The 27,214-nt window shown below is 39.7% G+C and overlaps 1 protein-coding gene across 4 annotated transcripts in view; it reads right to left on the bottom strand.

The window, feature by feature from the left end:
* The window catches only part of sema6e (sema domain, transmembrane domain (TM), and cytoplasmic domain, (semaphorin) 6E), a 146,887-nt gene that overhangs the window by 19,094 nt on the left and 100,579 nt on the right, over positions 1-27,214 (bottom strand). For all 4 annotated transcript variants that reach the window (XM_059568012.1, XM_059568011.1, XM_059568010.1 and 1 more), the window contains 11 exons: positions 20,963-21,053; positions 20,559-20,681; positions 20,392-20,480; positions 19,669-19,886; positions 19,383-19,514; positions 18,389-18,544; positions 17,995-18,168; positions 15,865-16,002; positions 12,798-12,875; positions 4,067-4,125; positions 2,024-2,074 (listed from right to left, as the gene is read on the bottom strand). In XM_059568012.1, coding sequence (XP_059423995.1) covers positions 2,024-2,074; positions 4,067-4,125; positions 12,798-12,875; positions 15,865-16,002; positions 17,995-18,168; positions 18,389-18,544; positions 19,383-19,514; positions 19,669-19,886; positions 20,392-20,480; positions 20,559-20,681; positions 20,963-21,053 — 1,309 coding nt within the window. The remainder of the gene's footprint in view (positions 1-2,023; positions 2,075-4,066; positions 4,126-12,797; positions 12,876-15,864; positions 16,003-17,994; positions 18,169-18,388; positions 18,545-19,382; positions 19,515-19,668; positions 19,887-20,391; positions 20,481-20,558; positions 20,682-20,962; positions 21,054-27,214) is intronic.

The raw sequence follows: 27,214 nt of genomic DNA, 5'->3' as shown, positions 1-27,214 counted from the left end.
TTTTCATGAATCTATTTTTTGTAAATCAGTTCTTTCTTCATTAATCTATTTTCATCTATCATGAATTTATTTTATCTTCACAAATCTATTTTTCTTCATATTTTTTTATCTTTAATTAATCCATTCATTCTTCATGAATCAATGCTTTCTTGTGAATCTATTCTTAGTGAATCTATTCTTTTTTTCGTGAATCAACGCTTTCTTTGTGAATCTATTGTTAGTGAATCTACTCTTTCTTCATGAACCTATTCTCTCCCTGAATCTATTCTTTATAATTAATCTATTCTTTCTACCTTCATGAATCTGTTACTTCTACTTTACTAAATGTAATCTTTCTTTGTCAATCTACACTTTGTCAATTCTTTCTACCTTAATCTATTTTTCTTCATTATTCTTTCTTTGTTCATGAATCTATTCTTACTTTGTAATTTGTTCTTGCTTCATTAATCAGTTCTTTCGCCTATCATGAATGTATTTTTCTACCTTCACAAATAAATTTTTCTTTATTTTTATCCTTAAGGAATCTATTCTTCATGAACCTATTCTTTCTTCTGTTCTTTCTTCATGATTCTATTCTTTCTCAGTCATGAATCTATTTTTTCTTCATAATCTATGATTCCTTCTTTAATCTAAGCTTGCTTTATTGGCCTACTCTTCCTCACTTTCTTCCTCTCTTCATCTATTCTTCTTTACTTTCTTATTTTTATACTTCCTCCCAACCTTCCTTTCTTGCTTCTTTCCATCCATCAACTATCTTCCTTTTCTCCCTTCCTTCTAATACTATGAAAACAGCCAGAAAGACAATGCGGGGAGTTATTCACTTCTCTCTAACTGGCTGATGGACAGATTGCAGGATAGAAATATTTTGGTACTATAATCAGCTCAGAAAACAGCGGCACTGATTCATTAGCTGAAGATTAGAACAGAACAAAGCAGGTGACTTGGAAATGTTATTATTTACTAAAACTCATCTGTGCTAATAACCTCGTGTGAATAATCCAGATGGTAATACAAGGATTTTGAGAAATATACTGGATATTTAATTTCATCCACAGAGGACAGGGAGCTCTGATGTGTGTGTGTGTGTGTGTGTGTGAGGGAGAGTCAGAGTGCATTGTGTGTGGTACAATAGCTGTATGCTATGACCCGGATCACACTGCATTCACTGGCACGCTTTAGAAGCAAAACCAGACAACACCACCCAGGGATGTTAACACACACTTTCACACACACAGGCCAGCTGTCAGCTAGTATTAGCTCATGACTGTCTGAAATATAATACAGTTTGCAAAAAAAGAAAAACAAACTTTGCACATTTCTATTTCGCTCTTCAACACACACACTTTCCCCTCCCTCTTTCACACGCGTCCTCTCTCCTTCCAAAACACACACATATGCTCTCTCTCTCAATATCTTTCATGCACATGCACAACATACACACCCTCTGTTCCTCTCTCTCACTCACACACAGACATACCGTCACACATCCACTCAGTGAGAAAATTAATTTGTCAGATCGTGATTTTCAGTTGTTCCTCCAAAGCTCTTGCTCAGAGCTCTCTGATACGGCCCACAGCCCTGCAGGACATTTCTGTCTGCTGTCCAGATCTGCAGCCTGCAGACTCACTGCGGGTCATTTGTGTAACAGACTCTATTGATCTGGGAATCTATCGCCTCTCTCTGAGCTGTTGTAAGAGCTGCTCAGAGGTCAGAACGGGACAGACTGAAGATTTATGCATGTGTGCGTGAAAAGCTTCCAAAAAAATTGGATACAAAAAAGATGTGATATCTACACCAAAAGATCAGTGACACAATGTGAAAAAGAAATTATAGCAATCTGTGCCTATTGTTGAATACAAGACCCAGCTTTTCAGAATATAATGGCTGGCCATGAAAATTCTGCTTTAAAATGGTCAATGGATATGGACATGCCTGTGATTATGGCTGGACAAAGTGTAACCATTTACTAAAGCAATTTGAATTACTGAATTTAAAGCTTATGTGATTGAATTAATACACTGACCGTACGCCGAGTCCACTGCAGGGTTCTGCTTGCGAGTCGTGGCCAAGACATCTGCAGAAAGAATTAGATGAAGAAAATCTACAGTCAGGCTAATGGACTTTATTACTCAGCAGAAGAATGCTTTATTGTGTTTTTACTGTCAATTAATCAGATTATTTATTGAACAGTGTTGTCTTATAGTAACATATTGGATCTGTCCTGATGCATAAAAGCAATAAGCTATTTGAGGTCATGCATCAAAGGAATCTTACTATGGCTAAGCAGATTTATATCAATCATAATGATCACTTTAATTTCTTTCCTTCTGCTATGACAGCACAAGAATGCACACAATATGGGACTGAATGAAAATTAGCAATAGGTTAACTCTGGCACAATGCATCAAACATTAAAATAAATGAAAATAATGAAAATAAAATAAAAGAAATGTCCACCATCATTCTGATATGGGATTCTAATAATACAAGATTCTTTGATGAACAGGAACATCACTTTTGAGACAAATTAAGGCATCTTTGCTGAATAAAAGCCACAATAAAATTATATCTTGAACTGTAGAGTAAATTAATATACCGTATTTTTCGGACTATAAGTCGCACCTGAGTATAAGTCGCATTTATTTAGAACCAAGAGAAAACATTACCATCTACAGCCGCGAGAGGGCGCTCTGTGGTGCTGTGGCTACAGGAACACTGAGCAGTATAGAGCGCCCTCTCGCGGCTGTAGACGGTCATGTTTTCTCTTGGTTCATTTCTCTTGGTTCATGTCAAATTAATTTTGATAAATAAGTCGCACCTGACTATAAGGGTGTACTCACACTAGGCACGGTTGCCATGAACCGGGCCCGAGTACGATTGTCCCCCCTCCCCACTCCCCCTCTGGCCTGCACTCACATAGGGTTTCAGCATTCGTGCCGGAGCACGCTTACGTCATTATGGTGCGCGGCGGTTTCGGGATAAACAGGAAGAGCGGCGCTCTCTGAACACAATGGAGTCCATCGCTCGGTTTTCTTTGTGGATAATTTTGTGTCGTTTGGTCCACAGCCCTCTCACAGCCTGTTGTTAAACAGATGTGTCGCCTTAGTGGCGCGAAAATTTACACGTAATCGTGCTGCTCGTATGAGGAGGTTTGCAAGGTACCAGCTGAGCTTTTGGAGCGTCGCAAAACCGTGACGCCACCCGTCCTGTTCTGTGCTCCAGCACGGTTAGCGCTCACATTGCATGCGAACCGCGCCCGAGTCCAACTGAACCGTGCTCTGGCCCACCTCTTCCAAGCGGGCCAGGGCCGGCCAATCGAGCCGCGCCCGGGCACGGTACGGAGCACTCACACTAGTCAAACGAACCGCGCTTTGGTGGTCAAACGCACTCGGGCACGGTTCAAACTGGCTAGTGTGAGTACACCCTAAGTCGCAGGACCAGCCAAGCTATGAAAAAGAGTGCGACTTATAGTCCGGAAAATATGGTATATTATAATTAGTTAAAGGAACCCTCCACTTTTTTTTAAAGAGGCTCATTTTCCAACTCCTCTAGAGTTAAACAGTTGAGTTTTAGCGTTTTCGAATACATTCAGCCAATGTTTGGCTCTGGCAGTGATACTTTTAGCTTAGCATAGATCATTGAATCTGATTAGACTGTTAGCATCTTGTTCAAAAATGACCAAAGCGTTTTGATATTTTTCTTATTTAAAATTTGACTCTTCTGTAGTTACACCGTGTACTATAACCGACGGAAAATGAAAAGTTGTGATTTTCTAGGCCGATATGGCTAGGAATGACACACTCATTCCGGCCAAAAAAAAAAAAAAAAAGCCACAATGCGAAAAAATGACATCTTGGAAAAAATGTGATTTATTTTTGTCTCTTTTCTTGTTGGAGAGAAACACGACCCATGCATGTTCCTGATATGTTCCATGAGATTCCCTCAGAAAGGTTCTAGAGTTCTGGAAGTCTTCAGAACACAAGTGAAGTTGTAGTAGGAATGTAATAATGGTGTGAATGAGTTATGATCTCTGGGAGCAAGTCAGCTCGGACTGTCTGGAACTCACCATGACAGCTGTCTGGGTACTGAGGATATCCACTCTCCACATACTGCTCAAATCCAGACCTGTGACAGAGACAGAGAGGGAGAACGACACAACAGAGAGAGAAGGAGAGCATGAGCAGGAGGAGGAGGACAAGAGAGTGACAATCATTCTTTTGTGAGTCTCTCCCTGAATGATCCCTCTAATTAGTTGTGCTGTCAGCAGTCTGTGTTGCCTCTCCAAGCAACTGTTAAGGGAAATAACATGCTACAATTTGATTGAGGCTAGAGTGTCTGACATACAAGGACACTTCATCTATATCATGACTGACAGCCTTGATTTAACAGCCAGAAGATCAGAAACAAATGCAAATGTATAGGTAGAGAATTTATACCAGTGTTAATTTCGTTAATGAAGATGAAAAATATTCATTAGCGAACATTTTTGAGTTAAGACGTTGACGAGCTAAAACTAATATCTGACGTTAAAAACAATGACGAAATATACGCTGCGTCTTCGTTAACAAGACGAGATGGGACTATAATGTTATTTGAGGACTACCGGACATTCAAAACAGATCCTACAGCCTACTGTAGTAGTCTACTTTTGTCTCAAGATAAAGACTAAGACTAAATCAAAAATCCCTGTCAAAATTAACACCGAAACATACGCAAGAATTCAAAATTAAGTAGGCGCCAAATAAGAGTAAATTTGGCTATTTTATAGGAACTGCAACATATTAAAACTATGCAACTAATTGTAACTACTTTTTTTTCTCAGTGGAAGATTTATCATTATTAGTTGTTTTTTCTTTTCTTTTTTTACCCCACAGTCTATCTAAAACAAATTTACCCAACCAAAGCTGTATTTGGTGATTCATATGAAGAACATTCCTTGCATTAAGCCATAAAAATGTAAAAGAAAAAATAGACTATGTGTCTATGTTTTTGTGACAGACATTTTCATGTAGAGATGGAGACTGACTCATCTCGTACATGATGCCGTGGGTGTCACAATGACATGGGCTGTTTTCCACAAATAGGTACTGCAAAATATTGCAATAAATATATATTGCAATAACAAAATGAAGCTTCAATGCTGTTAAAAATATGGCTATACATAATCTAAAAAATATTAATACAGAAGTTTTGGGTCTGGATATTTTCATGATGCTTTTAAAAAAATAAATAAATATACAAGTTATGTTTTAAAAAATATATACATATTTTGACATGGTTTCATATATCATCATGCAAATATCAAGCACCAAATGTTAAACACGGAATTTAACATGCATGTATGTAATTAATCCATTCACGGAGTTTTATTCATTCAAGCACAAGTGTCAATAAATAGAAGCACCTTCAGCTTGGAATGTCTTTCAGATGTAAGAACCTTTGTGTGAAGGAAATGAGTGTTTGTGCAAAACAGCACATTAAGTACAATTTAAAGAGAATGTGTTTACTGACAGGGACGTTGCTGACTCATGCAGCCTCACAGCACAACCACAGCGACACGTTGCTCTGAGCGACTGCAATGTTCGTCTGCTCCTGGCATCACAGAAGCGAGCATGTCATTGCCGAGCACCTGAGTGACATCTCGTACACAGATGCATAACGCATTCTGTCGACTTTTGCTTCCTCTCTGTGTTACCATGGAGACGTGATTAGATCAGAGGGCTGTGGTCTAATGGAGCACGCAAGTCTAAAATCAGGATTCACACAAATCACTACATATTACTTTTGTCCAAATACACTTTGTGTGTAATTTTCAGTGCAAAAACGTGCCTCTTATCCATGACACACATTGCAATTCAGTTCAGGTGCTAAATGTGCAGATATAATTATTAATGCATAATTATTGTCATTTATTTCAGGGCAAAGGCGCCTTCTTTTATGTAAATTAGTTTAACAATAAATTGCGCCTTATTCTCAAAACTCGGTTCATAAAAAGTGCTATTTTCTTGGTGTGGTTCTTTTGGCCGTTTTGTGGTTTATTTGGCGGTTTTACACAGCAAAAAAAAAAAAATATTTTATGAAGTAGTGTTAAAAGAAGAAGAAAAAAAGACTATTTGTAGTATGTTTTAAAAGATGTACTATTTTAGTCATTCTACTTAATTCAGTGCATCACTTGCTGTTTCTATGTAACTAATTGTGACTTTTACTAGCAATGTTTCTTCACATTTGTTAATTTATATATATATATGTGTATATATATACACACACACACACACACACACACACACACACACACAACAGCATCCAAATATTCACAAAGAGCCTATTATGTTTCACCTGACAATAAAGACAATGCAAGTTGCAACCACATTCAAAGAGTAGGCTATGGATAAAGGTGACATCGTCTTCTCCAAACATGCAGACTGCCTATGATTGCTGACACAGAACAATATCTGGCTGTTTGCTTAGAGCTCTTTTTACTCAGTCCAGCAATCTGCAAGCCTCTGACACATAATCTGTGCACATGTCCCAAGCTACCAAAAATAAGAATAATCAGTTTGATCCTGTAACCACACACTGCCAAAGCATTTGTTAATGACTGATACTTTAACATTTTCTCAGAAAAGCACAAATCCATGTAAAGATCAAAACAACAGCCCACTTCCAGGATCAGAATGTTCTTAGAAAGTTCATTGATGACTACGATGTCTGGAGTGTTTGGGTATTCCCTGAGAACACTTCTAAGAGAGCTTATATTATTATCATTCAAGTTTAAAAACCAGCTAATTTTAACAGTTTTGTTTGTATGTATTGCACTTTGTCCAGATACTTTGCGCAGTTCTTGAGCCGTTATGTTTACGATGCGATCATGACGCGCGATGTAAAGTCCTTTAAACGCGGGGCATCCGTTCAGTATATGCGCTGTGGATTCCATTATCTTATCGCTGTGTAGTAAGCAGAATGGTTCGTGGTGTTTTGGGAACCACAAAGAGAGGTTGTATTTGGTCGGGAGAGTTTGAAGCCGAGCTTTAATAACAAATTTTAAGATATCTTCGTTGATGGTTGAATTTTGTAACGCAGAGTGTGAGACTGTATGATCCGCGCTCTGCAGACATGCAAGTTTCCCTTGAAGACGCAGGTTAACCCAGTAATCGCGCTGTTGTGCTTGAAAGTATTGGAGGATTTCATACCTGCACGTCCGGCTATTCAACCTCTCACTGGTTCCAGTGTGATGGATAGATGCCTCAGCATACACATTAGGATCCATAATCTGCCCCTGACTGATATTCACCTGCTCCCCGCCAGTATGTGTCCAGTTCAGCTGTAAGTTGTTATTGCTGCACAAATCATTCAGATCGGGCCAATCCGAACGTACTCCAAATCCCGTAGCTCTGGTCTCCAGCTTTCCGCTAGGTTTCTTCCGGAAACCGAGGAAACCTGGTTCTCCGTCTACAGCATAGGGGACCTTACGTTTGCTCAGATCCAGCAACAGTGAGCCCCGGGCAACTTCACGAACTGTAGGGTCATCGTTATTCAACATATGCAGTAGATGCTTTACTCTAGTCGCTGTATAAATCCACTCAATGTTAGGGATCCCCAGTCCCCCTTCGGATTTATTCATAAAGAGAATACTTCTTGTTGTGTGTGTGTTAAGACTTAACCATTTTCTTACCAGCTGCACGATCTTATTGTTCAGCTCCGTAAGATATTTTTTAGCAATGTGGACATTAGCAAACAGACACACACACACACACACACACACACACAGAGAGAGGTTTGTTTGTTTGGTCTGCAGAAAAAATGCAGAAGAAAAACTAGTTTATCCAATAATGCAGTGCAATGCAAAAAAATTAATAAATACACAAATTAAAATTAATAATAAAAGAATAATAACATAATAATAATACATTTGAATGATTCATAATTATTTGAATTTTGTTTTATTTGAATAATTTTATTTTCTTACACTTTGTTATAGTTTTCTTTTTACCTTAATACTTCAAAATTAATGCCAACAATTAAATTTGAAAGTATTAAAGCTAATTAAAATTTTTAAACAACATGTCTTCACAATTTAAATATATGTAGAAATGAGTCAAACATTTGACCACTGCATTTAATCATCACATCTGGAAGCCCTTAGCATCTAAAAATTCAACACAAACATGCAAATGCAAATAATTCACTTTTAAATACTTTTTCTGACTTGATTTGAATTGAGTGGAATTAAGATTTTTGTGGAGCACAACATGGAATAATGCCTACAAAAAAGATTCAAGAGAAAAGAAAAAAAACAAGAAAAAAAAACAAGCTTGTGTATAAACATAACTTCTCATCTAACGCCGACCCCCCATTTCAGCGCTGTCGAGGCACCTGCCGTTCTCCTGCCTCACCCTGCCCTGCATATTCAATCTATCTGAGAATCAGCCCTCTCTACCTGACATGATTTAAAGTCCTTATTTCCATTAACCTGAGAGGGGAGAGAGTGACAGAACGAGAGGGAAAGAGAGAGAGAGCAGGATGACATCATCTCATATTGAAGGATAAATGGAAGGACAAGATAAAAAAATCTCCTGCATAAAGTGGTAAACTAGGATCTTGCAGGTGCATAATATCTGAGCATCAATATGCCTCTGAGATGCATGCTTTCATTATACCCGAATTGGCCAACACACTTGCACACACACACACATTAGCACAAACACTCTCTCTCATCATATGGAGATTAAATTGCCCCTGGGAGAGAGCGAATAGGGAAAAGAAGAACACAAAGAGAAAATATCACAAAAGATAATGAAGTCATATTTTTCTTCATATTCTCCTATCCGCAGTACGCTGCACCCACCCCCCCCCCCCCCAAAAAAAAAAAACAAGCAGCAGAATTGTTCTAAAAAATGAGCAAGTCAAAGTATTACCATCGTACATCTATTGCCCTCTTTTCTTACATTTCACCCTCTCAGTCTTGTAGAATTTCATTAGACGCTGATTAGCATTTAAACACACAGTTCGCTCTGGAACTAAAGTTTCTCTTATCTTATTTCTTGTTCTCATGTCACCAGATTTAAAGTCAGCATAAAGTTTCTTGTGGTGTATTCAGGCCAAAAGCCTATCAGGAAGGGCCAAGTGACCAATCACAGTTTGTTTAATGTGACAACCAGTTAGTCTGGTCACAATTTAATGCATGCTTGCTGAATAACAGCATTAAATAAACGCACTGGCAAACTAAGTTTTGAATCAAAGTGTATTTCATTTGTTTAACGTTTAATTCAAATTTGCTATGCATCTTTCTGTTGAATTGATCTAGTTTATTGTATTTTTAAGGTATTATTGACAAAACACTATCATTCTATCTAGATCAGTTTTACATTTTCAGTGCTGTTGCATCTGGTTTCTATGACAGAAACCAAAATTCACGGTTTTAGCCAAGATTCTAAAGCTCTTTATAATTTTAATGCGCTGTATGATTACAGAAGACTTCATGACATCTGACAGCACAAGATGTATGACTCTGACATAAGTTTGGCTGTGGAAGCATATAATTGAATGCTGAAGTAAACCAAAGCTCTTATGGGACATTGATAAGTACTCTCAGCAAGTTCCTTCCATTTTGTTGGCAGCGGTCTGGAAATGTGCTGTGTACGTAATCATTTTCATGAGTTCAAGATGAAATGATTCCCCATCTCTCTTTATAGCGATCAATACTCACATAAGGACACATTAAGAGTCAATAATTGAGTTTATGGCCAGAAAATATCATTAAAGACTGTGACCAGGTTACAGAGAAAGTGTATAAAAAGGCATTCAAAAAAACTGAGATTATTTTCACTGGACCTTCATCACTCACTAATAAAATTCCTACCAACTTCACCTGTGAGATCGCTGGCTCATCTAGTACTGTTAAAAAATCTAGGTGTAATTTTTGATTCCTCTCTATCTTTCCACTCTCACATTAATTCCGTCACTAAATTGGCATTCTTTCATCTACGTCGTATCGCTCAGCTCCGTCCCTTTATCAGTATCTCAGATGCTGAAACTGTCATCCATGCATTTGTCACCTCACGTCTTGATTACTGCAATGCACTTTTCATTGGCCTATCAGCTAGCTCCATTTCCAAATTACAATACATTCAAAACTCTGCTGCCAGACTACTCACCCACACCAAGCGTTCTGCACATATTGCTCCAATTCTGCATGATCTTCACTGGCTTCCTGTGGCTTACCGTATTAAATTCAAAATTCTCCTTCTCACTTTTAAGTCTCTGCACGGCCTGGCTCCCCCCTACCTCTGTAACCTGCTTCTCCCCTACACCCCTCCTCGCTCTTTACGATCCGCTGATTCCAGCCTTCTCGTTGTCCCTCGGCATCGCCTTGCTTCAATGGGGGGCAGATCATTCAGTGTTGTTGCGCCCAAAATGTGGAACTCTCTCCCCCGATCACTCCGTTCTGTTAACACTATCTCTGAATTCAAATCCATGCTCAAAACACACCTATTTTCTGAATGTTATAGTTCTCAGTTTTTTTCTGCTGGTTGCTGCCCCATCTACCCAATTCTCACTTACTGTTGTTCTGTCTGCTGTCTTTGTCAACTGCCTTTATTGTTGTTTGTTTATTGTAAAGTCTCCTTGAGCTCTGGAAAGGCGCTATATAAATAAAACTTATTATTATTATTATTATTCAGCTAAACAAAAGAACTAAATTTCTACATATGTCGCAGGATTTTGTTTGGTGTGTAGACAAACGCACAGATCAGCAATAGCACGTTAAGAATACAACACTGATCTCTCAGTAAAATTTCCACTTTGAGTACAAGGGGTTTAGGGTTTTAACTTTTTTTAATAAACCAAAATTGCAGTTGTACGTCAGTGGATGCGTCTCACGAGCGGGAAAACATCAGAGCGTGCTGGGGAGAATATTGCCTCTGTTGCTTTCCACCGCAACGACCACTCAGCAAAACATTAATAATAACAAATTCAAGCTCTGCATCTGCACTTATTATAACACGCACAAGTCAAATGCACTTCTGCTTGACAATTGCAGAGACAGTACCAGATAGATCCCTGGCACAAGCTGATATTTTGGAAAATGGTGGGGATGTAAGTATGCCCTTTCAGCCAGAGATCTATGCAACTGCTACGATATTTAAAAATGAGTATTTCTATCAACTCAAATGATAGAGCATGGCACTAGCAAAGTTAGTGTGATATAGCTTAAAATTATACCTTGAATTCAATGCAAGTCACTTTTGATAAAGTGCATAGAAATGTAAAATGTCAACACAGGATGTGATATATTCATAAAGTCGCGTGAATTTGTGAGAGCACAGTGGTAAGTACAAATGCTCATGATATTAAAGAGCAGACCATTTTCTGTCCAGTTTTCGGTCTATTCTCTACCGTCCTACAATATTAAAAGTAAAATTCTCATCAATAATAATAAATAAAATAAAAAGAACAGCATGGGCTTGTCAGATACCTTACACAGCAATGATCCCAAATTACTTTTACAAATATTTGTAAATGTTAATGTGCCACTATAACCGTTCTTAGTTTCATATTAGTATTCATATTCATATTATATTCATAGTTTATCAGAGATAAATATCTGCACATATATCTGGTCTGAAGCATTCGATTAGATCAACAGACCGGGTGAATGAGTGTAACAGTGATGTCGTCAAAAACAATGCACTTTTTACAAGCATTCACTGTTAATGCATTTTAAGAAGGTTTTTTTTTTTGGTCTTTAATGGGACAGGACACTATAAATAATTGATAGAAGGCAAAGTGGGGGAGATAGTAGGAAGGATTCAGGAAAGGACCACAAATGTGGACCAGAACTCAAGTTACTTGAAGCGCAAATGTGTTATATCTCCAAGCGCTGCCTACAAGGCTATTGGCTCCAACTTAAACGGCCAATTTACTATAATTTTAACCAGATGGTAAAATTAATTCACTCGAGAAACGTTTCTAAAATGATGGAGTAACACTACAATAAGGTTCATTTGGTTAACATAAGTTAAATGCATTAGGCATTATAAACACTTTTACAAACCAGATTAATTATGAACCAAAGACGCATACAAAAAGCTACATTATAAAAAGAAATAACGAAAAAGTGGGTTGCTGAAAATTCAGCTTAGCCCTAACAGAATAAATTTAATTTTAAAATATATTAAAATAGAATACAGTCATTTTAAATTGTAATAATATTAAAAATATATAACTTATTTTACTGTATTTTTGATTAAATAAATGCATTCTTTCAAAAGGATTTTAAAAAAATACTACTTTTTGAATGGTAGTATACACAGAGATATTTATTCATTTATTTTGGTGAATGTAGAAACTGAGATAACCCAAATTAATAAATGCTGCAAAAAGTATTGTACTGTTAGAGTTTGATACCTAATGCAATGTAAACCAATTGAAATTATATTGTTATCTATAACCCAGGTTGCTATATTAAATTTACTACAAAAATATTTTGAATATTATCTATGAAGTCATCCTGTTCATTGTATAGACTGTCTAGTAAAATTCTGTAACTGCACTTGGTTATAAATTTTAAAGACATTTTACAACCATCTGATTTTCCCCAGATGTTTCAAGGATGTTTATGGTAACATAAGCTCTAAAAGATCTTTAACAAAGTATGCTGAAGAAATAAACTGTCGACTCTATAGTAAACTTGTGTGGAGAATTCAGTAGTCATGTAAGCTCTTTTATTCTAACGAACTGTAAAAGTGTTTACTGTGGCAGAACTAATAGAAGGGTCGCGTGATGTAGCTTTAACTCACTTGAATCCCGGCGCCACTGTGGCACAGTTCCCCGCACTCAGCCAGATGCAGTAAGGGTCTCGCGAGGACAGACAGCTCCTAAAACACACACACACACACACACACACACACACACACACACACACACACACAGAGTTAACTCATAGCACATGTGCTGGAAAGGCTGTGTGTGTTTTCCTCGCTCACTGTCTCCATACTCCCCCCAATTTCCCTTTCCCCTCTCTCTCCGAGTGTATGTGACAAGCTGGAAGGGACAGCCAGACACAGCATCTCCATAACAAAGCATTATTGCCTCTCGCTGGTCAGACACTCAGTCAGACTGAGAGCAAAAAATAAATAAAAAAATAAAAAATAAAAAATAAAATGAATAAAATAAAAAATAAAAATAAGAGAGAGAGAGAGAGAGAGAGAGAGAGAGAGAGAGAGAGAGAAAGAGTGTGGGTGACTGCTGTATAGTCGTGTGAGTGTGTGTGTGTGTTTGTGCGTGTATTTGTGTTGCATGATTGACAGGTGTGTTGTGTTTGCCAGAGGCCAACTGAGATTTAGATACATGGTAGAGCTGGCGAGCTGCTCGGAGAAACAGTGAGAGAGAGAGAGAGAGAGAGAGAGAGAGAGAGAGAGAGAGAGATATCGAGAGGGAGATGGAAAGAGAGTGAAAGAGAGAAAAGAAAGGACAAAAAAAGCATGTGTGAGGTGACTAGATGTGAGTCAGAGTGAAAGAGAGAGGTCACTTCTATTTTTCTGCTATTTTTTCCTCTTCACAGGTTGTTAATTTCCCCATGCTATGCCTGTTGGTTGCTATGCTTAAGCACTGTTGTTAAAGTTCAGATGTCTTAAAATAATTAAATACATTCTCTTATCCCAGTTTATATGAAAAATGAAATAGAGCTGGGTCACTTTTAGTCTGTCTATTAGGTTTAAAGTCGTCTATATGTTAATGACCTACTAAAAATTGACAAAAGTACTACTTTGGCTATACTATCCACATTATCTTTAAATCCAGTTTTTAACTGTAATGTTCAAAGCTTTCAATGTCAGCCAATGGCAGTTATTTTAGTTCACAGTCTGTCATGCTGTTGGATGTTGTAAACTCCCATTTTGCATTGTATTTTAGTAGTAGTTATTATTATTTTTAGCCATGTCAGCATCTAAGGCTATCTTCATGGCAAAACCGGAGTTGGAATAATAAAAGAGTTACAAACAAAAAATAAATTCAAAATAAACAAAAATACAACAAGGTAAAATTATACAATATTTTTTCAATTAACATATGATATATATATATATAATTTAAATAAAATAAAAACATTTTGAGGTAAAATTTTACTGAAATCCCACTTTTTTACTGATAAAAAAAGTTTCTATTTGCATTAAAACCGGAACAGTACAATAAAATATATGTTTAATGGAAATGAGAGTCTTGGAAAACATACATAGAGTTGGGTTTTCTTCATTATATTTTAAATTAGTAGCTTAATCATTAACATACTGGTTTGTAGTGCAAACATTTTTATTATTGATTGTACTTTGTTATCATACAAATGGTTTAGTATAGTGGCTAATAAAGAAATGTGCACATTCACAAGAAATACCTTACTTCTGCATTGAAAAAATAAAAGGCACAAAATAAACAATTTACCAGACAAACAAGTCAGTATATCTCTTCTGGTAGAACTGGAAAAAAAACAAAACAAAAAAACAACTTATGTCTCCTCCTGTACTGCACTGATTTTTGTCCAATCAAATGCTCTTTACAATGAGAATGTCACACCCCCCAAAACCACCTGCAACCAACTAGCAAATAGCATTAGTTAGCAAACTATTGGCTCTAAAATAAATACTCACAAACCTTTTGATATTTCCCACACAAACGTCCAGTTTCAACAGGATATGTGTGAACATGATTTTCTTTCAAAATAAATAACTCTAGGTTCCATGTTTGTAGCTGGACTTCTTTGAAAAAGTGTAAACATCTCACTGTCATACTGTGACCAACACAGGGCTATCTGTTTGACCGACCAATAGCAGACAGTTTGGGGCAACCCGTTAAAAAAAACATTATTTTTGCAAAATGACACACAGAAATTACACCGTGTTAAACTTTGAATACAGGATGGCACAAAAACAAAAAGCTTTCTGACCACAACAAACTTCTTTTATTCTTTGAGATGAAAAAAAGAATCCTCTTTGTATTTAAACAAACAGCTGTTTTTGCATCCAGCACTGAAAAAAAATTCAATGAGCGAAAAAACAGAGGGGGAAAAAAAGGAGATGTTTTCTCACAAGTCTACAGAGAATCTCGTGTGAGTGTTTCTCCTGAGGCTGAGCAGGCATGAGCTAACAGATTGGTAAAAAGTTAAGACATGGCTGGATCAGACATCAGGATTGTTTTTGGAAAGAAATTGGGACTGAAATTCCCTGATAGGATTTGGAGATCTTTTATAAGGAAACAGTCTATCAGCATGCTCAAACTACAGCTGTGTGGAAAAAAGGGGAATTGTATGCTGTGTCTTGGCCTGTGACCAATCAGATGGCTCTAATTTGCGTGCGAGTAGTGGAAGCATGTGGTGATGCTGGCTCGAGGACTGCAGCATGTGATGGAGGAAACACGTCTACATCAATGACGACCCATCTCTGTAACTATGAGGCTATAAGCTAAAACCTTTTGCCCTCTAAAATCTATCTGTGTTTAAATTTGAATGCACTTAAGAATGCTTGTCTTTGAAAACATACACCGCTTTCAGCGCACTTATGGAGAGCATTATCCATAATAGATCAAAAGCAAACCAGCACACAGGACTTTTTAGAAGATTCTTGCACGACTGTCATAAATTTTTCTGAGGACTGAGCTGCTGCACTGCATCGTGAATAGAGTTTGTGATGCTGGTTCCATCTTCAATAAATGTTTTAAACTACTCTACAATAGTAACACTGAGTTAACGTGATTAAAATAGTAAAAGATACTTAAAAGATGTAGTAAAGTACTGTACTGTATATATTGCGCACTCTCACATGTTATACATATTTAATGGGAATGATTGTGGGTCTGGGTTTTTGTGTCACTCACTTTTTGCAGATGTCATAGTCAGAACAGCGACTGAGTGGAACGCGGATCACGCAACTTGAGAACGCCACAAAAAGGGCATGATGATCTTTGTCCAACTCCAATCCCAGAATCCTCCGGTCTTCACCACGCACATTACACCTGAGGAGAGAAACAGTGGTTTGTGCTGGTATGCCATTTTTATGTCAGTGATTAAAGAGTGTTCAAAAGTACCATATATGTACATAAACATTATTACTAATAAAGTTTATGTTTAGAATTGCATGCCATCATACTACGTCCATAAGAATGCAATAGGCATATTTTTTGAATGCATGGAATAACAATTATCCTGTAAATTTCACAAATTGTTCTGTATATAACAAAAGTATGGTGCATGGAATACGGTATCCCATAATGCAAGGCAAAACGTGACCTTAAATTTGTAATTTCAGCTATAAATTGTAAACTTGTAAGCAACAGGTGTATTATAGTTAACTAAAACCATAAAAAAAACCTTTAACTAAAATTAACTAAAATTAAAAAAAACTTTGTGCCAAGGCAATTCATTGTAACTTAATGTACTAAAATGACTAATAATAAAAATGAATAAAGACTTTCTAAACATAAAAAATATGAACTACTATATGGAGTAGTCATGTCCTCCTGATCAAAATATGTTTTCATTTTATGGAAAAGAGCAGCTTCGGATTCTTATCTTATAGAATCCCCAATAAAGAAGAGAAAAAGAAAAAAAAGAAAAATCCAATATAAAAAGAAATCCAATATGTGTCCACACAGATGAGTCACCCCCATTGAGTTGATTGAAGAAGGTCATGCCATAAAGGTTGACTGTAATTCATTTTCCTCAGTATCTGTAATAATCCAAATAAATCCTTTGCATCATGTTTTTGCATCAGGCTAACTTTTACACAAGGTGGGGTTTTCAGGAGAAAAAGTGAGCAATGTTGCATGAAGATGTGGTCACATTTTGTTGTGGAACTTGTGAGTCTCAGCTGGAGTTGAGGCTGGTTGTCAGATACACAAGAGGAACACAAACATGGGCAAGATCCCAAGAGTACAATTACAGCTCCACACGTACCATCCGTCCCATTTACTGCAGGAGAGATTCTCTCTTAATCAAACGCCTCTGTCGACATTGAGTTTGGGGTTATGTGTGTGCATGTTTATATTTGCCTGAGACTTGTCAATGAGTGTGAAGTGAATGAAAAAGAGCTGAGAGTGAAGACGTGTTTGTAAAGAACCTTCTAGGTGGAGCTGTGTTTGCTCAGACAAGTGACATTTTATCTGGTGCTTAGTTTCCTGCTCTGGGTCGACCTAAAATCCCTTTACGGCAAGTCAGTCCACCAAGCAGACGTTTTGGTACAGCTCTTATCTACTTGAATAAAAACTGAAATGGTTTTGATAACATATTTCAAATAATCAAAATCTGACAACTGCAATAACAATTTTGTGTCTTCAGCTCTGTTCACACTAAAAACTCACTCAACACACACTGTTTCTCAGGCTTGTCTGATTCATGGGTATTCTAGAATAAACTCAATCAAAATGCAGATCAGCACCAGAGCCAAAGTTTCATGGGCAGTGCTCTGACATATGGTTTATCAGTGCCCCGGGCAACTCAAGTTAGAGTCCTCGAGATCTTAACCCAGTCCTGTATCCCTCTCTCCTCTCCCTTTGTGTCCTGTTTGTCTCTTAGTATCCCTTCATACTATCCCAGTTTTTTCAGCAGCCTTGGCTTTAGAAGTATATCTCCCATAGGGGTTAAAAAAAGTATCTGTTAAAGAGTTGTATATAAGTCATGAACTAAACCAACCAGCTACAATGTGAATCACTACATTACAAAATTTGATTTGAAGCAAAAAAAAGTATTGGAAAGTTAGACGCAACAAAAAAGTACTACAGTCCCAAGAAACTCAGAATTAAAAAACAATGAGAAAAGAACTGAATTAAAAACAAAGGAGAAATATAAAACTATTGATTTAATGATGTTATTCCATAGTAAAATTACATTTCATAGTATATCATATATCATAGCTCATAGTAGGTCTGTCTTTAAAGGTTAATAATTTTTATAAATGATAATTATTCATTATAGCTATTTCCACTATATGTGCATGCAATCTAACTCACTTGTTGGGGTTGTAAACATCTATGTCCTCCAAAACCTGCGTGCTATAGGTGGAGTTTGGGTGCATGCCGGCGAGAATCTTCAGGACTCGTCCGTTTTCTGAACCCAGAAACAGAACCGTGTAGTTCTTATATGGGCCAGCTGCTGTGTCCACAGCGATCTGGGTCAACTTGAACCTACATCAGGAACATAAGCTAATAAGTCAACAAAACAAATCACAAACATGTCTTTCCATCACAACACTAAATGCTTATTTATTCTCCAGCCCTAATATCGGCTGCCTCCTCTCTGGAGAAAGAGATGCAGATGTTAAGAAAGCAACTGGAGAAATAAAGAGTGCTAAAATAATGAGTGGTCGAGTGTATAATTTCTATGGGAGCACGTGTGTGTGTGTACCTGCTGGTGGTTCGTGTGAAGCAGGGTCGGTTGTTGACAGACGGTACAGCCTCATCCATTAGCGGATAAGACTTAATGAATATAAGAGTTTCATCAGGGAAATCTGTGGAGGACTTATAACCAGCAGCAGGGCCGTCACCAGCACAAGACCCCGGCCTAAAAAGAGATAGAGATAAATATTAAAAAAAAAAAACTATAGAAAAACTATTTCCCATGAAGCCTCATGGAGATGATTTGCAAAAACAGCGCTCACACACACACAATTAACAAGAACCATTCCAACCATCTGCCACTGTTAAATAAAAGCTGTTTTCGGAGTCCATCGGGCCGAACAGGCTGCTGTCACAGCTCCAGAGAACCGGTCGAGGTATATCATGCTGAGCAAGATGATGAGGAAGTCTATTATTTATCACTTGTGTGTACATGTATGTGGTGTGTTATATTTGATTTGTTTATTAGTACATGCTTTCGTGTGATGCTTTCATCTTACTTTAGAGATATTGCATTTATTTTTTCAAACAGTAAAAACAGTAGTATTGCGAAATATTATTACAATTTAAAATATCTTTTTTCTATACATTTTAAGAAGTAATTTATTCCTGTGAAGGCAAAGCTGAATTGCCAGCAGCCATTTATTCAGTCTTCAGTGCCACATGATCCTTCAGAAATCATTCTAATGTGCTAACCTGCTGCTCAACCATTTCTTTTTGTTATCAGTGTCTAAACAGTTGTGTTACTTAATATTTTTGTGAAACTGAGGTATGTTGCATACTTTTTTAGACGAATAGAAAGTTCAGAAGAACAGCATTTATTATTTATTATTATAGAATGTGGTGCGTTCTTCCTTCTATAGTTATAATATACATTATGATATTTACTTTCTCTTTTTATTGACTGTTTACTATTTGAAGACTACACTCCATTGTTTTAACTTAATATTTCTAATTATTATAAAAGTATTTACTGATTTTAGCGATAACCCTTCATGACTCACCGTGGTTTGGGCACCATTTCATCAGGAACTGGCGTCCAGGCTGACTCGCTGTTTCGCTGCTCCTTAAACTTCCCATTAAACACTTTCTCTATGTCATCCATGTAGAATGCACATACAGCAGAACCGGTGATACTGAGGAGATAAAGGGAGTTTTTTTTACTGAGGAGTTTTTATTCCAAGAAAGAAACTACTCATAAATAAATCAAATGGATTGGATTTTAATAAATGAATGCTGCTGTTGAAGTGTATATGGAATTACAAATCGTATTATGGTGAGACTCCATACCTGTTGGCTTGAGTGGTGAAGACACCTAACACCGCAGGCCTGTGGTTGATCTGCATGACATTGGTTAATGACTGAAGAACGTCAAAGTAGAAAAATGAATCACCCGGAACCGAACAGTTTAATCGGGCTTTCAGGAAAGACGTCCAGTAGCGCTCTAGAACCCTTGGAGAGCCACCGTTATCATTCTTACACACGCGAGCGACCCGAGAGAACACAACCTGGCGTAAGTAAATGAGACATAAAAAAAAAAGTAAGGAAGTGAGAGACATTTTTCAGACCTACATTGGCAAATAATTTGTTCTTGTTGGCTTTACCAGAAAATGAAAAAAAAGGTCACACTATTAACAAACTATAACTTTCGCCTTAATAAACGACTAATTTGCTGCTTATTAATAGTTCGTAAGGTAGTTGTTAAGTTTAGGTATTGGGGATGTATAAAATGCTCTTGCAGAATATGTGCTTTATAAGCACTAATAAACAGCTAATTTGTTAATAATAAGCATGCTAAGCAAAGAGTTAATAGAAAATTGGTCTCTATACTGGATAAAATGATACCAAACAAAATAAAGAAATAATCAATAAACTGAAAACCAATCTTAACAGTAAATGTAAACGTATCTTTTAAGGATCTTTACATGATTTTTCTTGGAAAACAAGACAAATGTAATGATTAAGACAAAGGATTTTTGCAGTATATTGAAGAAATGAACTGAAGTGTCTGACCTTGCCAAGGGTGGTGTACTCTACAGCAATCTCGCTGAGAAAGAAGTAGATGTAGTTTCCGTACTCAATGGCATGAAGAAAATGAGGCTCTAAATAAACAAAGACGTGATTAGAAACTAAAAGGCTACAGAAAATAAATGTAGGTATCTGAATAACAGGGGACGCACCTCGTAGCCATTTTGAGTCGTACTTTACGGTACGCAGGACAGGGCTGCTTTCTCCTAAACTTCGGTAAATCACTGCATCACTTGCTAGAAAATCTGTCATTGTGGCTGAATAAAAGTCACCGCCTGGGAAGTGAGGTGAGAAATAAGTATCGATAAATCAAAACAACACGAACCCCACACAGCGGAGCTAAGCTCAGTTCAGTTCAGTATGTATGTGTTACAAAGAAGAAAAAAAGAGACACTCGTCTCATCTCCCACATGTCCCTTTTGAATCTCTGTGCTTCTGTGATCACCGCTGTCTTACTGCGACTTCCTGCGCTTTGTAAAATGTCAGTGGAACACTAGTGAGATTATAGGAGATTTCATGTCTACCTCCCCAGACGGCTGCTGCTCTGCCAACTCACCGGCAAACAGGCCAACGTTGGACTGGCGGGATTCGAAAGGGCAACGGGCTTGACCCACCACCTCCTCTCCTTCCTGCTCCAGAGAAGACATCTGACCAGAGAGAGGAAAAAAAGAACCTTACACACACTGAGCCAACTAAAGAACCCTAGAAATACAACACTAAGACATTTTTAAAAATGTCCAATCAATTCCTTGTTGATTTGGACCCCAATGATGTTCATTGTTTGGGCAAAAAGACGTGAAGCCGAGTAAATGACAGAACAGAACATCATTTTTTGGATGAATGGTCTCTTTAATATTTTCACTTCCGATTCAGAATCTATTGAGAAAAAGAATTGTGATTCACTGGTGAATTGTTTACAACTATAGTGAACAAAATTTGTTTGTTTTCATTCAGAATTTGATATCACAAATAAATATAAGTATGTTTCTTGTAAAACACACCTTTCTTTACAGTGTCATTAAACTGTAAATACCATTAAGGACATGTTTTAAATACTGATTGGTGGTTTTTGCATAGACTTTTGGGAGACTGAAATCCAGTGTTGTATAAATGTTTGTGGACAGGTGGATGGTGTGTGTTCCATGGTTGTTTTGTTTTGTTCCTCTATGGGAGCTGTATGTGTGAACAGTGTGCTAGTTTTTATTGTTAGTCAGAGGCAGAGCAGAAGCTCCCGACCTGTGTTGTTCACAGAAAAAAACGAAAAAAACAAAAACAAAACAAAACAAAACGTATATGTGTGTTGGGTGACACACATATACGTGTACAAATCCACAGATATTCACCCTGCAGGGCTAGAGAGAGACGTCCTCACAAAGATGGCTGGTTCACACACACACACACACACACACACACACACACACACACACACACACACACACACACACACCAGTGCGGTTGAGAGGGTCCTATGGGCATTCTGGTATTCAGCGTCACATTGTGTGTCATCCCTAACGGATTACCACCTACTGAACCAGCTGAAGCTCACCGGACCTTACACTGCCCAGTGACTCACAGGGATAGAGAAAAATTGAGGGGAATTAAAACAGGAACAGCACTGGATTGGTTCTATGTCAAAGATTGACCATCTATTCTGCCGTCCAAAGGCAAAGTGCAGTAACTACACAGCTGGTCAAAATTGAGTTAATTCCTAAAATGGGCTTTTGAAATCTGTTCGGTCTTGTGACAAAGTCTCCTGGTTCAATTATGTCCCGTTTCAGAGAAACAAGAGTGTCAAAATTGCAGTAACTACAAAATCCAAGCTAATTGGCAAACCGCAGTAAGTGAAGTTACTACATTCTGGCTTTGTATTCCCAGTTTTGACACTGCAGATACCGCAGAAGTGCTCACTAACACAGATTTGTGAACAATATTTGAGAGAAATAGGCCTTTTGTGTGAACAGAAAAAGTCTTAGATCTTTGAGTTCAGCCAAAGTCCTTTTAGGCAAGTCGTGCCACTCGGCCATCTTGGCAACACCTCCGGGCAGCTATTTCAGACTAACAAGACCAGGCTCCTATCTAAATGAATGGGCATAGAGTCAGAACTGCACTTTCACTGGTCACTAGGACATAAAAACGTACTCGGTTACTAAACGTAACCTCGGTTCTCTCTAGAAGAGCGAACGAGTACTGCGTCTTAGCTTAAGACGCTACGGGAAAAGTCTCTTTTCACGAAATACTGAAGCAAAAAATTATCCTTAATTTTGTATTTTTGTAAAGCGCATTTGCAGCAGTACACAGCCATAGGCGAGATGGCTCGTTCGCTCATTGGCTTGTTCTGCGGCAACTGCACAGCCTATCGAGCGCAGGTTGATGCAACATCAGACCAATAAGGGTGCTTCGCGCCCTTCTTGCCACTTCCCGCCGAAACGGGTGTGGCCCAACCTATAAAAGGAGCTCGAAAAGGCTGACTCACCTGATTTATTTCATCGCCAAAGCGAACCAGAGTGAATCGTACGCACGGCAGAGAACGCAGTACTCGTTCGCTCTTCTAGAGAGAACCGAGGTTACGTTTAGTAACCGAGTACGTTCTCTTACGAGAGCTCTCTCGTACTGCGTCTTAGCTTAAGACGCTACGGGAACCCAATGTAAAACGCCGTGCGCGCAGGGATCACACCAATAAACCTGAAGCAACGCCCAGGATTTACAGTGCACAGTCACCTGAGGGACTCACAGAGAGTCCAGGACAGAAAGGGGGAAAGCCCTCCATCCCATATCTAGCAGCATCCGTAGATGCGGCAATATGACATCACACAGCCGAGGCAAGGCCTGACCAATGTGGCAATGCGGGTCTTACGCAATACTGCCCATATAACAGTCGGCAGCGCATAGCGCTCGTGAACTCAGAATTCCCCTCAGGGCCCTGATTCGACTATACCGACAGCAGCCTTGCTTGCAAGGCGGGAACCTCCAGGTTATAGAACCTGATAAATGTAGACGGCGAGGCCCAACCTGCCGCCATACATATATCCTGCAAGGAGATCCCAGTAGACCACGCCCACGACGAGGCGACGCCTCTTGTGGAGTGTGCTCTGACGCCCAACGGGCACTGAAGGCCCCTGGAAGCGTAAGCTAACGCTATGGCGTCAACTATCCATCTGGATAGAGTCTGTCTCGAAACAGCCATTCCCTTGGAACGTCCACCGAACGAGACAAACAGCTGCTCCGTCTGCCGAAAGGCAGCAGAGCGAGACACATAAGCTCTTAAAACCCTGACAGGGCAAAGAAGACTCGAGTCTCTATCCTCTCCTGACACCGGCAGGGCAGACAGGGCAATAACCTGAGCCCGAAACGGTGTGTTGAGGGATTTCGGCACATAACCATGCCTAGGTTTGAGTATGACCCTTGAGTCATTGGGCCCAAACTCCAAGCACGACTGGCTCACCGAGAGTGCGTGCAAATCACCCACACGCTTCACCGAAGCGAGAGCCAACAAGAATATTGTCTTGAACGACAGATGCTGAAGACTAACCAATTGGATAGGCTCAAAAGGGGGACCCTTCAAGGCCTCCAAAACCGCCGCGAGGTCCCACATAGGGACTGACGGAGGTCTGGGAGGATTCAGCCTCCTAGCTCCTCTGAGGAACCGGATGACTAAATCATTCCTTCCTATTAACTGACCGAGCGCCATTTCAGAAAACGCCGCGATAGCCACCACATAAACTTTGAGCGTGGATGGGGCTCTGCCCTTATCCAACAGCTCCTGTAGGAAGGAGAGGACCTCCGTCACCTCACAACTAAGGGGTGAATAACCTCGAGCTGTGCACCAGCTGGAGAACACCGACCACTTCGAGGCATACAGACGTCGTGTTGACGGAGCTCTAGCCTGAGTGATGGTATTTAGCACTCCCACTGCGAGATCAGCGGGTAACCGTTGAGCGCCCACACATGGAGGGACCACAACTCCGGTTGAGGGTGCCAAATCGAGCCCCTGGCCTGCGAGAGGAGGTCCCTTCTCAACGGTACCGGCCACGGGGCGATATCTGCTAACTGCATCAAATCTGGGAACCATGGTTGGTTCATCCAAAGAGGTGCTACAAGCAGTATTGAACATCTCGTTTCTCTCACCCGTTCCATCACCTGCGGAAGGAGGGAGACGGGAGGGAAAGCATAAAGCGGGCAGCATGGCCATTCCCGTGACAGCGTGCTTTCGTTCTTTGAAAAGAACGCAGGGCAGTGAGCGTTTTCGTGGGACGCGAAGAGGCCCACCTCCGCCCTGCCAAATCTCTCCCACAACAGCCGGACTGTTTGCGGGTGTAGAGACTATTCGCCCGTAGGAACAATTGCCTCTGGACCAGGAGGCGTTCCGCTAGCCTGTACAGGTTTCAGGACCCGAGACCACCCTGGCGATTTATGTAGGACACCACAGACATGTTGTCCGAACGGACTAAGATGTGGTGATCCTTGATTTGGGGACAAAAGCGCATCAGCGCGTTCTCCACTGCCAGCATTTCTAGACAGTTGATATGATGGAGCTTTTCCCGTTCTGACCATAGGCCAAAGGACGGTCTGCCCTCGAGCCCATCCCGAAGTGGAGGCGTCTGTCGACACCATCTTCACATTCGGGGAAGTCCCCAGGCTTACACCTGATCGGTACCAGCCGTTCGCTGTCCAAGGTGCCAGAGCTGTGTGACCTTGAGATGCCGCCGGCCAGACGCCCACGCTCTGCCCGGCACCCGCGTCTTCAGCCAGAACTGCAGGGGGCGCATGCGGAGCATTCCCAGCTGCAGAGCCAGAGATGAGACACTACTGAACTGAGCCATGAGGCCCAGCATCTTCTGACAGTGTTTGAGCGACATGGTCGCGCCGCAGCGGAAAGAACTCGCTGCGCGCTGAATGCCCATCACGAGCTGTGGTGACAGCCGCGCCGTCATGGAACACGAGTTCAGAACTATACCCAGAAACAGAATCGTCTGACTGGGGTTCAGCGAACTCTTCGCCCAATTGACACTGAGGCCAAGCTTCTCGATGTGATCGAGTAAAACGGCCCTGTGGTCCACGAGCTCCGCTCGTGATCGGGCCAGAACCAGCCAGTCGTCCAAATAATCCAGCACTTGCATGCCTCTGAGTCTGAGAGGAGCGAGCGCTGCATCCATGCACCTCGTAAACGTACGAGGAGCCACGGAAGACTGTAAACTGGTATGCCAGGCCCTCGAAGGCGAATCTCAAATATCGCCTGTGGTTTGACGCTATCTGTATTTGAAAATACGCGTCCCTCAGATCTATTGACATGAACCATTCCCCTCTGCGAATCTGTGCGAGGAGTTTCCTGGTCGTAAGCATTTTGAAACTGCGTTTCATCAATGCCTTGTTCAGCTGTCTTAGATCCAGTATGGGCCTGAGACCCCCGTCTCTCTTGGGCACCAGAAAGTATCTGCTGTACAGCCCCCCCTCGTTTTGAGCTTGAGACACAGGCTCTACAGCCCCTTTGCTCAACAGTTTTGATATTTCGGCCCGAAGTATGTGTGCTACTTCGGTTTTGACCGTAGTTTCGACGTGCGCTGAAAAGCGCGGAGGGCGTAGAAAAAAATTTAAAAAAAAAAAAAAAAAAAAAAAAAAAAAAAAAAAAAAAAAATCGCTGAAATTTTTTTAGCACTTTGCCCCAAAATAAGGTTTAAAACGCCTTTTTCCCACAGGTTATACTTTTACTACGCATGCGCAAGGGTTCCTCAACTGTGCGCGTACGTCAGTGGAACCAGACGATAGGCTTAAATGTTTCCCGGCTTGACTGTTAAAAGCAGATGATTGGCTTTCCAGCGGGGGGGCCGGATATATGCATACAACCGCCATCTTTGCCGTTACAGGTTTTCCTTATATAGTTGTATGGAGGATTGAGGAAGTGGCATGTCTCTTATAAATTGTCTCTGTAATCAATTTCGGCAAATACTGATAACTTAAAAACCGATATGACACAGATATAATGTGTCTTCCTAAAGAAAAAGGATTATATTGTGCTTCTAAAAAGAAAATATACATTATGGATACTTTTGTGGCAAGAATTCTTGAATACCATAAATAGACACTGGGGAAAACAAGATATAAGAGTCTAAAATGGCAACTTTAACTTTTCCAAATCTCAAACCTGCAATTTCTCCTCAACCTCTCCTTGCACAGTTTTCCAGAAAGTTCTCCACAGTTAATGTGTAACCTCTCAAGCTGTGAGCTGAGAGTGAAGGAATGCATGAGGAGACGAGGCAGAGGAACTAAGCGACATGATTTGCACGACGTGACATATCGTCCTTCTCCAGGGCTCTAACAATCCGGACTTCTCCACGGAGAAATGCAGAAAAACGAGAGGGTGAGCACAGGAAATGGAGACAGACGGAGAGAGAAGCAGAGAAGAGGAGAAAGAGAGTGATATGGAGGGAAGATGCCTTCAGGGTAAGGTGCATAAATCAGGATCTCCAAAGAGCCTCAAACGGAAAAGTTGAGAGAAGAGCCTCATCCGAGAGTTTAGCTGTCTCCCAGCTGGCCTCCTCCGGAGTTTAGTCAGATTTACATGCTCTCTGGCAAACTAACACATGGGTACATGACATTTTCCAATGAATCCAGGAATTTATTCAGTAAATGCATCTCTATCATAGTTTATGCATAACGAATAGTACTCAGCCATCTAAGCAAAATAATAGCCAATCATCTGAATACACGTAAACCTGGTTAATGCCTGACTAATGCGTGTTAAAATTGCTCATTGCAACTGTAGAAAATTTTTTACACTGTGTCTACACCGGACGCAAGCGGAGCAACAAAA

The sequence above is a fragment of the Carassius carassius genome, chromosome 15 (assembly GCF_963082965.1).
Source record: "Carassius carassius chromosome 15, fCarCar2.1, whole genome shotgun sequence".
Lineage (NCBI taxonomy): Eukaryota > Metazoa > Chordata > Actinopteri > Cypriniformes > Cyprinidae > Carassius > Carassius carassius.
This window is presented reverse-complemented; position numbering and strand designations above follow the sequence as displayed.